Source organism: Pongo pygmaeus, chromosome 8 (assembly GCF_028885625.2).
Source record: "Pongo pygmaeus isolate AG05252 chromosome 8, NHGRI_mPonPyg2-v2.0_pri, whole genome shotgun sequence".
In the NCBI taxonomy this organism is placed as follows: domain Eukaryota; kingdom Metazoa; phylum Chordata; class Mammalia; order Primates; family Hominidae; genus Pongo; species Pongo pygmaeus.
In genome coordinates, this window is record NC_072381.2 from 47,057,270 (window position 1) to 47,074,159 (window position 16,890).

General features: G+C 41.4%; 1 protein-coding gene across 4 annotated transcripts in view; it reads left to right on the top strand.

The window, feature by feature from the left end:
* The first annotated feature begins 500 nt into the window (after nucleotides 1-500).
* The window catches only part of BMS1 (BMS1 ribosome biogenesis factor), a 48,231-nt gene continuing 31,841 nt past the window's right edge, over nucleotides 501-16,890 (top strand). Inside the window, exons 1-12 of one of the 4 annotated variants that reach the window (XM_054435518.2) lie at nucleotides 501-1,100; nucleotides 2,632-2,835; nucleotides 3,743-3,933; nucleotides 5,425-5,504; nucleotides 8,580-8,768; nucleotides 9,839-9,981; nucleotides 10,704-10,825; nucleotides 11,168-11,355; nucleotides 12,062-12,201; nucleotides 14,178-14,938; nucleotides 15,129-15,230; nucleotides 16,180-16,337. In XM_054435518.2, the coding sequence (XP_054291493.1) occupies nucleotides 2,660-2,835; nucleotides 3,743-3,933; nucleotides 5,425-5,504; nucleotides 8,580-8,768; nucleotides 9,839-9,981; nucleotides 10,704-10,825; nucleotides 11,168-11,355; nucleotides 12,062-12,201; nucleotides 14,178-14,938; nucleotides 15,129-15,230; nucleotides 16,180-16,337 (2,250 nt within the window). In that variant the 5' untranslated portion in view covers nucleotides 501-1,100; nucleotides 2,632-2,659. Of the gene's footprint in view, nucleotides 1,256-2,626; nucleotides 2,836-3,742; nucleotides 3,934-5,424; nucleotides 5,505-8,579; nucleotides 8,769-9,838; nucleotides 9,982-10,703; nucleotides 10,826-11,167; nucleotides 11,356-12,061; nucleotides 12,202-14,177; nucleotides 14,939-15,128; nucleotides 15,231-16,179; nucleotides 16,338-16,890 lie in introns of all 4 variants that reach the window. The other 3 variants (XM_054435520.2, XM_054435519.2, XM_054435522.2) reach the window with 3 other exon arrangements.

A 16,890-nucleotide genomic window follows, 5' to 3' on the forward strand; every position in this document is an offset into this window, starting at 1 on the left:
ACTAGAGGAAGATGCATCCTCTGACAATGTACGCTCTGTAGGCGTCCCAAGTAGCTAGGCTGGGGATTAGATGGACTCCAAGGCATTTCCTCAGGTGGCAATGGGCGGATCCCTGGGAAGGCAAAGCTGTGCAGTAAGAAAACGGCAAGATGCTACGTTCACTCAGGGAAAGCCCCTTTCCCGGGTCTAGGGAGGGCGAGGCAGTTTAGGCTGGGTCAGTTTGTCCCTGCCCTCAGGGTTTGTTGGTCCTGGCAAAAGAGGGCTTTATTTTATTTATTTTTCTTAGAAACAGTGTCTTGCTCTGTTGCCCAGGCTGGAGTTCAGTGGCTCATCTCAGCTCACTGCAAACTCCGCCTCCTGGGATCAAGCGATCCTCCCACCTCAGCCTCCAGAGTAGCTGGGACCACAAGCACCACAGGCGCCCGGCACGATGCCAGCTAATTTTTTTTTTTTTTTTTTTTTTAAGAGAGAGAGGTAGTCTCCCTATGTTGCCCAGGCTTGTCTTGAATTCTTGGGCTCAAGCAATCCTCCCGCCTCGGCCTCCCAAAGTGTAGGGATTACAGGCGTGAGCCACTGCGCCATGCCAAAAGAGGGCTTTAGGGCACCCCAGAACGCGAGATCCCCCTCATCTGTTATCTTTAAAGAGGAGGAAGTGTACTCCAAATCGAGCGACACTCCATTCCTTCCTGGCACGGTGACTGCCGGGAGGCCAGGACCAAATGTGTCTCCTTCCGGCTTTTGCACCACACTAACCGGCGCCAGGCCGCAGAGCCGCCCTGGCCTTCGGCGAGGACTCAAGCGAGCGCGGTGCACGCTGCTCCGGAGTCCCACCGCGGAAGTTGAGGCCGCGGATTCCGAGGGCGGGGTGGAGAGGAATCTGGAAGGACCCGGACCCGGTGGAACGCACTGCGCGGACGGCGCCTGCGTCCGCACTCAGCTGTTCACGCCCTCTTTCTTTAGGCTCTCCCCTGAAAGCCGTCCCCACGCCGGTCTCTTTTTTCTGCCTTCTTGTTTCCCTCCGGCGAGTCAGTGCGACTGTGAATTTCCGTTTCCGGCGGTGCCCATGCTGACCTGAGGAGTCGCAGTTGCGAGCAGGTTCGGTGATGCGGGTTGGGGTAGACGGCGGTGGGGTCCCTGGTTCTGGGGCACTGGGAAGATCGCGAGTCGTGTGTGTGGGAAGGTCCTCTCCGGGTCCTCCGGGTCATCTTTGCTCCCGAAGAGAGGCATATTTCTCATCTGCCGGAGGTGTCCTGGGGTAATTGGGAGAGTGACGTGATGAATCCCTGCAGAGAGCCCAGACGGGGAGGGAGGGTGTCTGGGAGACGTCGTTTCCTGGCGACGTGGTCCCGGCAGGCGACTTAGACCTGAGCTGGATCTGTTGACCCCAAATTGTGCTTTTCCCTCCAAGAAGAAAGACAGGGAGAGAAACATTACTACAAGTTCCGAACTAAAATATAGCAGAGAAGAAATATAATCTCTGAAATCACACAGCTATTCGGTTTCAAAGCGTTCCTAGCGCCCAGCTCTCCTAACTCCTGGCCAGTGCTCTTGACATTATGGTGATATATAAAGACTTTATGTTTCCGCTGGTGTGTGTGTCTGTGGGAAGCCTCTGACTCACCTCCGTGCTCCGGTAGCACCCTGTGTAGCCTTCCAATGTCGCCCTTACTGCATGGCGCGGAAGATAATAGTTTGGATTTCCTCTGCAAGTCAGATAATAGCTGTATCCACTTACTAGCACAGTGCCTAGCACATCGGAGACAGACACAAATATTTATTCAACGGAATGAATACAGTACCTTAATTGAATGAAATGGCATCCCGCTCCGCTTTTTTTTTAATCAAGCTGTCAGATTTTATGCAGCCCGATTTCCTAAAAAAAACTCACTAATTCAGTGATTACCAATTTATTAGCCACAGATTCCGAGGTAACTCAGAAATCACTGGAAGGTTCTCTGTAAGTTCATGGGGTCTCCAGGTATCATCCAGAACCAGTCCTATCTCACACGTACAGATACTGCTATTTTTCAAATGTATGTAGATAAGTTGTAATTTAGGAGTTTTACAGAGTCAACAGGTACTAAAAGTAATACTGCGATCATATTGGAGGTTCATAAAAACGTTTCACTTTTTTTTATTAAAATTTAAGTTTTAGTTTAAGTTAGGAAACCACTTCATTAGTCCAGTTGATACCTGGGTCTGAGCTGTCCAGTATAGCAGCCACATGTGACTATTTAGAGTTAGAATGAAATTCATTAAAAACTCATTTTTTCAGTTTCCTAAGTATGTTGTAAGTAACCACATGTGGCTAGTGGCTAAATGGCTGAAAAGTACAGATATAGTATATTTCTATCCTTGCAGAAATAGATACTGCTGATGTTGACACTTAAGATGAATAAAAAGTAACAACCATAAAATGTAATCTTAGGAGAGGTAACTCATCTAATTTATAGAATAACAGAGAGAAATGAAATTGGGGATGGTTAAGCGGTTTCTACCCTTGTTCAGTGAACAAATACATCATCTCTTCATAAAGAAATAAATGAAATTTACTGTTTTTCCCTGGGTATTGCCTGGATTGTAAAATGCTTCTCCCATCTCCTTACCCCAACCTTCTTCCTTGTAGGTTAGAGTTACTTGTTACTGGTAAATAGCCACTATGGAGGCTAAGGACCAGAAGAAACACAGAAAGAAAAACAGTGGACCCAAAGCTGCAAAGAAAAAGAAGCGGCATCTTCAGGATCTCCAGCTAGGAGACGAAGAAGATGCCCGGAAGAGAAATCCCAAAGCTTTTGCAGTTCAGTCTGCTGTGCGGATGGCTCGATCCTTTCACAGGTATGTTAGGCTACGGTCTGGTCGTTCTTCCATTGGTTCTTTTTAAATAGTAGGAGCCTCTCACAGGTGACATTTGGATTCACGAGTCTAGTCCAGCTCCAAAGGACGTGGAGATGCATGGTGTGTGGCTTTCACTAAAACGTGAGAAGCTTTTCCCATAGAAGCTGCCTTGCCTGCAGCATCTGCACACTGGTTGGTGTTTATTGCCCAGGATACAAGAATTTATAGAATTTGTTTGTTCCTAAATTTTAAACTGTTTCTATGGTGATAGTGTGCTTTTTTCCCCCCAGGTATGTTTTACATAGTTGTAATATAAAATACAAAAATTACAATATTTAATACTAACATAGCTTTATTTAGTGAGCCCTTGTGATATGCCTAGCAGTGTACTTTAAACATTATTCAACTAAATCATTCCAGCAGCCTTACCAGAGTAGGAATCATTCTTGCCCTCATTTTATGGGTAAGAAAACTGAGATCAAGAAAAAAAGTTACCTCCAAACATATAACCCGTAAGTAGGAGAGCTAAATGTAACTCCAGAGCCTCTGCTCTTATCTGTTATGATGTACTGCCTCGATATTTACCTTTTGGTTTTTTAAAAAACTATCAAAATCACTCTTAAAACAGTCAGATTTAAGGAGTGTTTAATTTTCAGCTCTCTATAGTATTGAAGTCATCTTGTTAGATCTTTATTGAACAGCAATTATTTGGATGGGGCCAGAAGTTAACAAGTTAATTGACAAGTTAATTATATTTATATATTGTCTGTTGTACTCTCTATAAAATGTGCTAAAGTACTCATATCTATAAGTGTACCAAAAAAGTCTACTTATAAGGTTGATACCTTTTACTCTATCTTAAAAGTGAGTTTACTATTTATTTATTTGTTTATTTTTTAATGAATAGGACTCAGGATTTGAAGACAAAAAAGCATCATATTCCAGTGGTTGATCGAACTCCACTAGAGCCCCCACCAATAGTGGTAGTGGTGATGGGACCTCCAAAAGTTGGAAAGAGCACTTTGATACAATGCCTCATTCGGAACTTTACCCGGCAGAAGTTGACCGAGATCAGAGGCCCTGTGACGATCGTGTCAGGTAGGACATGCCGCCACAGACACAGCGTCGGCGTGGCTGTTGTCATCTGAGGGACATGCATGCGTTAGTTGTTTTCTTGAGTGGAACATGTTAAATATTGTCATATCATGCTACCTCTCTTATACTTAGTATTACTAAGTTGGCTATAGCTTCAGAAAAGGGTAAGTTCCCAGAGATAAGGATGTGATAATGTTCACATTTCCTCCCAGCACTCTGGGAGGTTCCAAAGCAGGAAGATACTCGAACCCAGCACTCGGGCTGGAAAATCAAGCTTTGCTGCTCGATTGCGACACCAGCCACAGTCCTCTTCCTCCCTGTAGAAGGAGGTGTGGTCCAGCCTCTTAAGGTGATGCTTTCCTTTTCTTCCTGGTTTCCTCCTCCATTTTTTGTATGAGAAATGATAATGTTCACTATATTTTATCCTGACTGCTCTGTGGCTTTGCCAAACATGTTCCTTGGAAGGGCCTAGCAGGCCTGGTCACCGTGAACACATCATTTAACAGACAGCACGCACCTCCTATGTGCCAGGTGCATATGCTTGCCTTATGAAGCCACATTCTGGTGGAAGTGCGAGTTTTCTCTTTTTCCTGTGAGAATTGTCTGCTTTGGGAGATGGTGACCTTTCCGAGTTTGAGGGAAAATGAAACAAACTTCCAGTGGTAGAATGGGAATGTACAATCTGAAATCTCTTGTTATTGCAATAATATAGTTGGATTGAGGCTTTTCTTTATCTTTGGAGCATCCATATTTTCTTTTCCCTTTTTTGAGACAGAGTCTTACTCTGTGGCACAGGCTGGAGTGCAGTGGTGTAATTGCAGCTCACTGCAGCCTCTACCTCCCAGGTTCAAGCATTCCTCCTACCTTAGCCTCCTGAGTAGTGTATGCCACCACGCCTGGCTAATTTTTCTTTTTTTTCCTTTTTTTTTTTTTCTGTAGAGATGGGGTTTCCCCATATGGCCCAGGCTGGTCTCAAAACTCCTGGGCTCAAGGGATCCGCCTGCCTCGGCCTCCCAAGTTGCTGGGACTACAGGCGAGAGCCACTGTGCCCAGCCCATATTTTCTTGACTGTTTTATTTTTACCTTAATTTAGAAATAATTATTGTTATGAATATCCTGCTGCATTATGTTTGAGGATGTTTGTAGCTATAGTGGGAATACGGGAAGTTTTGATAGAGGCAAAGACATTGGCCTGCAGCTGAACAGCAGGATCATGGTTATCATGGAGCCTGTGCAGTCAGAATTTTCCCTTTTTGAGCACTTTTATTCATCTGGGTAGACTTTTGATGTCATTTAAATTTAGAACACAGCAAGAAAAACAGAATGGAATTTATTTTATTTTACCAGTTTTTGCCTATAAAAATGAACTTCTTGTACGCTCCTGTAAACGTATATGATGTTTTATTGGATGCAGTTAAAAAATGAATATTAGAGTTGATGGTTAGAGTTTTTCAGGGTCTTTTTAAAGTAAAATTTTTGTCTTTTCACTTACAGGTAAAAAGCGCAGACTCACCATTATTGAATGTGGGTGTGACATTAACATGATGATTGATCTGGCTAAAGTGGCAGATCTGGTAAGTCAGCAGGGGGTAGCCTGGGGTGCTGATGGAGACTTACAGCATTGTGATAGGTTATTTATCCCGTGATGAAGGGAAGAGAGTCTTATGATTATTAAAAGAATCATGGTCATCATCAGTGATACGGTAGATATGATTGAATTGATGATAATTATGGCAATAAATGTTGTTATATTAATAATAAAAAATGGAATGTGCACAATGAAATGTATTCCAAAATCTAAAAGCAAATCACAGGATGGAGAAAACCTTTAATGAACACAACTAATAAGAGCTCATTAATATGTATACATATATACATACAAATATATCATAGTAAGTACCATTTCTTCTTGGACTCTTCCTGGCACTGTGCTAACTGCTTTCTACAAATTTAGCTTACATAAACCCTTGATACACCCTTGAGTTGAGTAGGTATTATCTGTAGTTTACATAAGATGAAATAGAGCCTCCCAGCAGTTAAGTAACTTGCGTGAAGTTGGGACCCTTGTTCCTGATGGTTCCAGAACCTTCATCCTTAATAATAATGCTAAAGTAAGTACATGAATTGCCCTGAAGAAGTGGTCAGTTTATCAATAAAAAAATCTAGACAGTACTCAGTATATGGAAAATGTAAATGCTCTTGCATTTATGGAAATGATAATGTTCACTATTCTAATATTCTATTAACTGTCTTTTAAATTAGCAAAAATAAAATAGAAATTAGCAAAAAAAAAGCCATATTGATTAGGAAGTGTGGGGTGACAGATACCTTGGTTTTTTCATTTTTATTTAGTTTTTTCTAGACAACTGTTTGGTGACAGAGAGCTACAGATTTTATACTTTGGCCCAGGAAGACTCCTAAAATATAAAGTAAAAAGTAATACAGATTTTAAAATTGTGCCATTGTAATGTCAGAAAACTAAATAACATTCAAATTTTGAACATGTAATGTTACTATTAGTAAAAATAAGTGTTATTATTAACATAGTGTAAGCTTACTCAATCTTGTGTACTTGAAATGATTGAAATAGTTCATACAAGTCATTTGTTTCTCTTTTATTTAAAATATAGCAAGTTTCTAATTTTAAAGACATACATATTAAGAGATGCCTTTACTTTTTTTTTATTTTTAATTATTATGGATACATAATAGTTATACATATTTATGGGGTACATGTGGTATTTTGATAGAAGCATACAATGTGTGATGATCAAATCAGGGTAATTAGGATATCCATCACCTCAAACATTTATCATTTTTTTGTGTTAGGAACATTTCAATTTCATTCTTATAGTTATTCGGAATTATATAATAAATTATAGTCACCCTATTGTGCTGTTGGACACCAGAATTTATTCTAACTGTATTTTTATACCTGTTAACCTTTCCCTCTTTGTCCCTCCCTCCCTGCTCCCCTTCCCAGCCTCTTAACCATCATTGAGAGAGATGCCTATTATGTAAATCTTTTAAAGATTTTTCAAAAGGAACACACACATTTGGTAAAGTACTCTAACTGTAATGCAGGGTGCACACAATGTGCATTTTCTTTTTCCTTAGTATAACCGCTGGTCTCTCAGATCCCTGCAGAGCAGTACCCTTTTAGATACATATAAACACACATGCCACCCTTTAAAAACAAATGGTAGCTTATTTTACACACTGTTCTATGCTTTGCTTTTTTCATATAATGTATTTTGGAGGTATATAATCAGTAAGTACTGCAGCTCTGCCTCCTTTTTAATATAATATTCCATTCTGTGGATGCACCATAATTTATTTAGCCTAGCTTATGTTGACTGCTCTGCTGTGGATTGCCAAAGCCTCCTGTGTCCAGCAAAGGCACACACAATACGTGGATTTGGGTGTGTACAGGCGTGTGTGGATTAGGGGAGTAACACTGGCTTAGATGACAAAGACTGGCAGCTGAGGGACTGTTTGCTCCCTGTTCTTCCTGACCCTACAACCAGCTGCTTGCTCCCTGGCACTCTGTGGCATCAAATGTAGCGTGAGGATATTCCGCCTGTCCTTTGAGCTGGTCTAGTGTTGCTGGAAAGCTGTGCTTGCTGCCTCAGTCCACAGTGGCAGCTGTGCTTTCTCACAAGCCCACCTTCATATATTCTGTGGTTTCGGATTTTGAACATTTCGTAGTTTAATCAAAGATGGGCATTTCTGTTTCCATTTTTTTTTGTTATTTTTAGTTATCTATGCAAAGATAAGAACAGAAGTGTTTTTAATACTTAAACTAGAAGTTTCCAGGAATCAATTCTGAAATTATTTTGCATCTTTGAAGCATCTTAAATTTTAAAAATTGGTCTCATCTACTTATATTTTCTTATAGACCACCATTCATCATAATCTGTTTTTTTTTTTTTGACCTAATTCTAAACTGGTAGCTATTTAAAAAAAATTTCTGAGCAATTGAGTTATCCAAATTAACATATAAGATAGAGGTTTCCACTGCATACTTCTCAACAAAAAACAGATTGTTTTTTTTTTTCTATGAGGCGATTGAAAGAAGAGGTTGGTTTTCTGTACATATTTAATGTATTTCATTGATTATCACTTTCTTCCCATTCTTTGGATGCCAGAGACCTGTTATTTGGCTTAAAAATACCTTACAGAAAACTTGATTTCTTTAAATTAGGATTTCTTAGGTAAGGGCCAGGTTAGACCCAGCCTTTTCTGAGTTACTTCTCATACATTAAAATTCTTATAATGGAAGTTTATATCCTAGTGGACATTGTCTTATGGTGGGCTTTTAGAGCAAGTCAGAGGGTGGTGGTTTCTCTGTCTGGATGATACCTGTGTAGTCATTTGATTTAGTCTGGAGTGCAACTTTTCCATCCAGGGCCAGATAGTAAATATTTTTGGCTTTGTGGATCACATCTCATGCAGCTACTTAGCTCTGCAGTTGCAGTGCACAGGCAGCCATAGACAATATGTAAATGAATTAATGTGGCTATGTTCCAATAAAACTTTAGTTACAAACATAGGTGATGGGCTGGATTTTGCCCGTGGCAGTTGCCAACCCTTAGTGTAGGTGGTCTGTTTTGGTAGTTTCTTTGAGAACTGATGTGTTCTGCTTTTAGGTTCTGATGCTTATAGATGCCAGCTTTGGGTTTGAAATGGAAACGTTTGAGTTTCTAAACATCTGTCAAGTCCATGGCTTTCCTAAAATTATGGGAGTTCTCACCCACCTCGACTCCTTCAAGCATAATAAGCAACTGAAGAAGACAAAGAAGCGATTAAAACACAGGTTCTGGACAGAAGTTTACCCGGTATGAAGAGAAATAATTATTGGATACTAACAGTATAATCCTTTTAAAATAGACTGAAGAGGCCGGGTGCAGTGGCTAACACCTGTAATCCCAGCACTTTGCGAGGCAGAGGCGGTCAGATCACTTGAGCGTAGAGTTTTGAGCTCAGGGCAACATGACCAAACCCCATCTGTACTAAAAATGCAAAAATTAGCCAGGTGTGGTGGTGTGCGCCTGTAATCCCAGCTACTCAGGAGGCTGAGAAGTGAGAATTGCTTGAACCTAGGAGACAGAGGGTGCAGTGAGCTGAGATCACGCCACTGCTCTCCAGCCTGTGTGACAGAGACTCTTGTCTCAAAAAAAAAAAAAATACTAAAGAGACATTACTAAACGTCTCTCTAGGATTCGCCTCCTGAATTCCCTTTGTGTGTGTGTTCACAGTCCCTGGCCTCCTGAATTCCTTTGTGTATGTGTTCACAGTCTATGGCCTGCTGAATTCCTTTGTGTATGTGTTCAGCCTCTGGCCTGCTGAATTCCTTTGTGTGTGTGTTCACAGTCTCTGGCCTGCTGAATTCCCTTTGTGTATGTGTTCAGTCTCTGGCCTGCTGAATTCCTTTGTGTGTGTGTTCAGTCTTCTGGAAGGTTTCCCTCAAAAGAGTGCTTGTTTTGGGCCTCTTGGTGTATCTCATTTGTCTCTGTACCTGCTGCACCAGGCAGTGTCTGGCTGTTTTGGGGTCAGGACTTAATAGAGTACATCGGAAGTTTCTCCCAGTTACAGGACCAGGCGCTGCCCCTTCCTTTCTATACTGCTCTGGTCCGTCGGCCACAGAACCGTTTCTGCGCTCAGACGCCTCACCTCCCACTCCTCACCATACTTAGATGGATGCCCCGGCTCGGCTGCAGAGCAGTCTGCCTCTGTGGGGTTCTGATAAATCCTGAAAGAAGCCAGCAAGGCTCTGGAAGCCTCAGGACAGTGGCTTTGCTGGAAGTCTCCCTTCCTAGGATTGCTTCTTGTTTAGAGCTTTTATTTTGTTGCAGTATTGATGATAATTTAATTGAAATGTAATTTTTAATTTTCCTCTAATGTTTAGGGTGCCAAGCTGTTCTACCTTTCTGGAATGGTGCATGGAGAATATCAAAACCAAGAAATCCACAATCTGGGCCGTTTTATTACAGTTATGAAGTTTAGGCCTCTCACATGGCAAACTTCTCACCCTTATATCCTGGCAGACAGGTAAAATATGATTTTAAGCTTTTTCTTCCTGGGCCATATATTTCAAAGCTAAAAAGGCTAGAAAAAGAACAGTGATAGGATTTATTTTGTGCCGATTTGAATAGTGGGGGTAGAAGTGTAGTTGATGGAAAATGTCTACTTATGTCTTGCTCAAAGATGCCGTGCCTTTGGGAGTAAATTAATTACGAAATGTTTAGGAAAATGGGAGGACTTCGAAGTATTTAAGGCTGCAGGATGTGGCCCCATCCTACGTTCAGCCTCAGTTTTCAGTGATGCTGCCTTCGTGCCCGGGTGCTTGAGTCCTTCGTGTGTTCCTTCTGTTTCCTTCCTTTGTGCTCTTCCTCGTGTGGTTTTCTCAGCCTGGAATTCCCTTTTTCCACCTGCCAGAATCCAAACCACAGTAAAAATCGCAGAGCACAGGCTCGCCCTCTTCCAGAAAGGGATTTTCTGAATATGTTCTTCACTCTTCCCCGACCCCAGGTGGACGTCATCTCCCTGTCTGGTGTCTTACGCAATGAATATCACTTTCAGCCTAGAGATACAGTTGTGTGTCTGCCCCTTTTCCTCTGGTGGATAGTGAATGGTGCTTCCTTATTTCTGCATTTTCTAGTTTTCTAAATGACGTGCTTAGTGGACAAGAGTGTGATGAATCATTGACACATGAAAGGAGGTATAGGAACTTTTGGCATTCATTTCTGCTGTGATTGAATTTATTTTTCTAGGATGGAAGATTTGACAAACCCAGAGGATATCCGAACAAACATCAAATGTGACCGGAAGGTGTCACTTTATGGTTATTTAAGAGGAGCACACTTGAAAAATAAAAGCCAAATTCACATGCCAGGTATTCTCTTGTTGTAGAACATACTAGAATTACACATAGGATTCTTGGGATGGCTTCATTTCTCAGGAAAACTGAAAAATGACCAAACAAGGGAAGATGGCCTTGCTGGAGGTTTTAAAAGTAAGCCAGCTATGTGTAGGCCTACAAAGGTGTTACCGAATCCCGTCTTCTCTGACCTCTTGTCTTGTAGCTAGAGGGCCACTGTTCCAGTGTGGCACAATGCCCTTCTTTAGTGTCATGGGTTAAGCTCTTGGACTGTGGATCATATTTAAACCCCTAGTCAAGGGTAGATACTTCTGACTTCTTGTCAGCTGAAGCTGGCTTTTGGGTTCTTTCTTCCAGGGGTAGGAGATTTTGCCGTGAGTGACATCAGTTTCCTCCCAGACCCTTGTGCTCTTCCTGAACAACAAAAGAAGCGCTGTTTAAATGAGAAGGAGAAGCTGGTTTATGCGCCTCTTTCTGGAGTTGGGGGTGTGCTGTATGACAAAGACGCTGTCTATGTTGACCTTGGTGGCAGCCACGGTTTTCAGGTATCGGTGAGACGGGAGTCATTTCTCTGAACTCTCATTATTCTTTCTGAATCTATTTTTTAATCACAAAAAGTAATGTACTCAGCTTTTATTTATTGAAGATTTTTCTCTTGTACTTATAATAAAGGCCCAAATGCATATTGTAAATATATAGGATAAAAAGAATACTTTTTTTTCATTGTACCAAGCAGAAGAGTCCTCTCCTTCATTCCTCCTTGATCCACGGCCCCAGCGCAGGCATTGCTGCCATGTGGCGCCTGCACGGCCCATCCCCATTTCTACAAAATCAGTGTGCTTTCCAGCTTTCATTGGTCTTTTTCTCATTCACAGTGGTCTCCTCATCCTGTATTTTAAAGTGGATTTCAAATATTTATTTCTTTGTTCTGAAGTGGAATTTTATTGGGTTAAAATCAGGGTTATTTTAAAATGTTAGAAAGGCTAGCATTGTTGTAGCTTTGGAGCTGAGGTTTTTCTAGCTAGGTGTTTAGGTTATCAGGTTATATGCTCCCTGAACTTTGGAAAAGTTTAATGGAGATGGGGATCCATTTCAAGCTTTGTTGTAAGGATTTTCTTCTCTGCTTTTTGAGGCATTAAGAAAGGTTCTTAGGAAATGTGTCTAAGATAATTTTGAGAAACTGAGTGAAAGCAGTGTCTCTCCAGGATCTTTGTGCTTTCCTCACGTGCCCTTTCTTGGTGGTCTTGACAGGACGAGGTGGGGCCCACCCATGAGCTGGTCCAGAGTCTCATCTCTACCCACTCCACCATTGATGCCAAGATGGCTTCAAGTCGAGTGACGCTGTTTTCTGATTCCAAGCCACTTGGGTCAGAGGATATAGATAATCAAGGGTAAGTCTGCTTTTTTTCTATTTTTAATAAAAAGATATATTACAAAAGATCATATCACCTGTAATTCAGCCATCATAACACATTTTGGTGGGATTTATTCTACGTTGTTTTGTTTTTCTTTGTGTGTGCATGTGTCTCTGAGGGCTCTTCACTTACCTGACATTACAAGGGAGTCTTTTCTTGAAATAAATTGCAGGATGCATTTTTCAACAGACCCCAAATGTTCCTCAAATACCACGCCATCTTCCATAGGTTGCCTTTTGTTTTTTAAGAGACCTGAGGCCACTTGGCTTTCTTTTGGTGGCCAAAACACTAGAGCAGAGTCAAGGAGTTTGTGGCTATCCAGAAGCCACATGCCTTGTCTCTGAAAGTTTTATTTAGATTATGTTGTATTATCTCCTGTGGGTAGGTTTCCATGGATGTATGGCTTATGTGAATTATTTTTCAGTCTGGGTTGGGAATTTGTATACCTTTATACATAGCAGATGTTTGCAAAACATTGGTTTTGTTGTATTGATTTATGACTCCCAGTAAAATTCATCTGAAAATTTTGAGATTATCTAGTATGTAATTTGGTACAATGTGCATAAACTACCTAGCAGAATGCCTGACAGGTACGAAGTGTTTGCCGAAAGATCACTCCTTTATAATGAGATTACTAGCTATTTTCACTTTTGCATATCCTAGTCATCCTTGTCTACAAGAATACTCTCTTCTAATATAGTTACAGTTAAAATACATAATTTTATTTCTATATTCTGATCGTTTCCTTCTTCTATACAGTCTTTATGTAGTCATCATTTTGTTATTGGTGTATTCTTTTTTTTTTTTTTTTTTTTGTGACAAGATCTTGCTTTGTCTCCCAGGCTTGAGTGCAGTGGTATAATCCTGGCTCACTTCAGCCTTGAACTCCCAGGCTCAAGTGGTCCTCCTGCTTCAGCCCCCCAAGTAGCTGGGACTACAGGAGTGTGCCACCACTCCCAGCTAATTTTTTTTTTTTTCTAGAGATTAGGTTTCACCATGTTGCCCAGGAGGCTGGTCTCAAACTCCTGGGCTCAAGCAATCCTCCTGCCTTGGCCTCCCAAAGTTCTGGGATTACAGATGTGAGCCACTACGCCTGGCCTATTATTGCTGTATTCTAACTTATCCATCTCTTATGGTATGATTTTCAGTTTTTTCAAATTTATGTTTTCATAATTTTATATATCTTGCTACTTTAAATAGCTTCATACAGTTTTCTTTTATCCTGTGATTTTAGCTTCCTGATGATTCTTCTGTATCAGTTATAGCACTGGTGACTTAAAATGGATGTTCTTCCTCTGTCATTCCTCCTACGTTTGTTAGCTGGCATTTTTAACAAAGAGCTTTCTCTTCTCCCCTTTATTTCGGTATCACTACTGACTAATGCACTTGTGTTTTGTTCCATGGGTTGTTTTCCATCACTATCTTTATTCTTCCTGATGCCTATGCTGTCCCAGATTTGGCTGCAGGCGCCTTCAGCCTGTCTCCTGTGTCCTTTCAACTGTCTCTGTTAGTCTTTGAGCATTTCTCACTTTCTGACGGAACAAGAGGATCCAGGCTCATTTTGCCTTCTTTCTGCCTTGGGCCTGGACTTCGCCATTTCTCTTAAGGATCACGTGTTTTTAGCTTAGAAATTAATCAGCTTTCCAAAAGATCTACAAAACAGTAACTTCCCTTTTGAGCAATTTTTTCCTAAAATTAGATTTTTGTTTTTTAAGGGTTATTCCTTTATTCTCTCTATAAGTTCTTTTGAAGTGTGGTGTTAGGGAACCATGCCCGAGTTTGCTTATTAACTCTTCCAATGTTTATCAGATCATATTTTCCCTATGCTATGTCATCTTAAACAATTCCTTGACATTTTCTATTTCTTTGTATTTTCATTGACTATATTGCCATTTCTAGATTAGCTGATTAATGTACAAATTGAATTATTTTGTATTTCCTTGGTAATACAGGCTAATGATGCCAAAGGAGGAAAAACAAATGGACTTGAAAACTGGTCGAATGCGTCGGAAAGCCATTTTTGGAGATGAAGATGAACCTGGAGATAGTGATGATGAAGAAGATGATGAAGTGTCTGAAGATGACGGGTTGGAAAATGGCTCTAGTGATGAGGAAGCAGAAGAGGAGGAAAATGCTGAGATGACTGATCAGTATATGGCTATTAAGGGCGTCAAACGACGGAAACTTGAGGAGTTGGAAGAAGACGGTGAAATGGATTTGCCAGCATTTGCTGACAGTGACGATGACCTTGAGAGGAGCTCAGCAGAAGAAGGGGAAGCGGAGGAAGCTGATGAAAGCAGTGAAGAAGAGGACTGCACTGCAGGAGAGAAGGGCATTTCAGGATCAAAGGCTGCTGGAGAAGGTAGTAAAGCAGGGCTGTCGCCAGCTAATTGCCAGAGTGACCGTGTGAATCTGGAGAAGTCTTTGCTGATGAAGAAAGCAGCTCTCCCCACTTTCGATTCTGGACATTGCACAGCTGAAGAGGTGTTTGCATCTGAAGATGAATCTGAAGAAAGCTCCTCACTCAGTGCAGAGGAAGAAGACTCAGAAAATGAAGAGGCTATTAGAAAAAAGCTTTCAAAGCCTTCTCAAGTGAGCAGTGGTCAGAAACTGGGGCCACGGAACTTAATTGATGAGACCAGTGATATAGAAAATTTACTCAAAGAGGAAGAAGATTACAAGGAAGAAAATAATGATTCCAAAGAAACCTCAGGTAAGCCTAAATGTAGTTGGTTGCTGCTATGAACTTGGCTCTCGAAATGGTACCCAAAGGAATGTCTACATTTAGGGGTCTGTTGATTCTGTGATTTTGTTAACTGTTGAAAAGCTGCATTGTGGATGGATCTCAAGGGAGGGGAGACACATGAACAAGCCTAACTGGAGGTTGGCATTGGTCGTTTCAGGTGCCCTCAAGTGGAAGGAAGACCTTTCCAGAAAGGCAGCTGAGGCCTTTCTGAGGCAGCAGCAAGCAGCTCCAAACCTCCGAAAGCTTATTTATGGGACAGGTAAAGAATTCTGGTTCAGAGCTGGAAATGTTTTAGTTTCTCTGATTATTTAGATGAGGGAATTGGTTGGAGGATTGGGCTGGTATTGTTGACATCCATAATTGCTGTCCATCACATTTCATATTTGACAGATGTCTCTAATCATCAGCTTATGAGGACCACACATTGGTCTTATAAAGTAGACTTATGGGTGTGCTGTAAAACTTGATGCAAATACCATCCATTGCATCATGTTATGTCCCCTATTTAAAAGTCCTTCATGAGAGTTTTTTTTGTAGATTAGTGCCAGAAAAATATTTCTGCCCATAAAAATATTTATTTTTTTCCTTTCTGAGAATGAGAACCCCGTATAACACATATTGTTCTCCCTTTTGCCCTCGTCCTCTGATTTTATGCTTTACTAAACTTACCAATATGTTCTTTCTGGTAGAATTAATGCAAAAATAAATATATAGTGGTGAACTTTACATTGTGCTCCCTGGTTACTGCATGGTGAGATCAAGGCCACATGGTGTGACATTTGGTCTCAGCCCACTGAATTGGAAAGGTTGTTGTATACTGATTTTCATTCAGGTTTTGTCTAGGTACTCTTAGTGATGAGAGGCTCAACACTCTTTAGAGCTCTTCTTTAATAATCTAAAGCTCTGCCTTTAAATGTCCCTTCCCTCCCTTCACCGCTAGTATTCTCACTCCTTCTCGGCCTCTTAGCTACTCCCGTGCAGGAGCACAGGAGCCTCACACATGTAGAGCAATAGCTTCCTGGCTCTCTTCATCTGTGGCTGCCCTGCCCTCTCAATGCCTAACTCTTATGTGGCCATTGCCATACCCACCACAGACAGAGGCCCTCAGTTCCTGAGTTCAAAGACTCATGGCCTAACTGGTTGAAAACAATGAGTCCTCTAGGGCTGTAATTTTTGTTCTCACTTTTCTGCCGTGGTGTGCTCTTTAGTGACAGAAGATAATGAAGAAGAAGATGGTGATACCGGAGAAGAGCTTGGAGGGTTGTTTCGTGTCAACCAGCCTGACAGAGAGTGTAAGCACAAGGCTGACTCTTTGGACTGCTCCAGATTTCTTGTGGAGGCCCCCCATGACTGGGATTTAGAGGAGGTAAGGCTGGGTAGTACATCTGATTTATTAGAGAATTAGAGAATTGTTCTAGAATAAGATTATCTGATGTCAATATTGCTTACCTGTTGTTGGCTTCTTATTTTTACAGGATTACAGGTCATTCTCCCAGATATTGTAGTGGGCGCTTCATGCATCCTAAGCAGTAACATGTTCTGAGTTTAGTTAGACCATGTACATGGCCCACAGAGGACAGGTTCAGCTTCCAGTGTGGACAGTAGTGTGCATCTTTATTTTGAAACATCACACATAAGTTTTTATACATCAGATGTATTTTGTGTCTTATCACTAGGATATATATAGCATCCCTGAGTTAACATTTATAGTTTCTGCTATTTGTAAGCATAGAGAAATCTGTGATACCTGTATATGTTCTTCCTGCAGCTTACCATTTTGTAGTCACACTGGAATTCATTCAGTACTCAAACTCACCACAGCTTACCCTCCTCTTAGACCTCTTCTCTTTCTCTCTCTCTCTCTCTTTGAGATATGGTCTTGCTCTGCAGCCCAGGCTGGAGTGTAGTGGCGCAAGTGT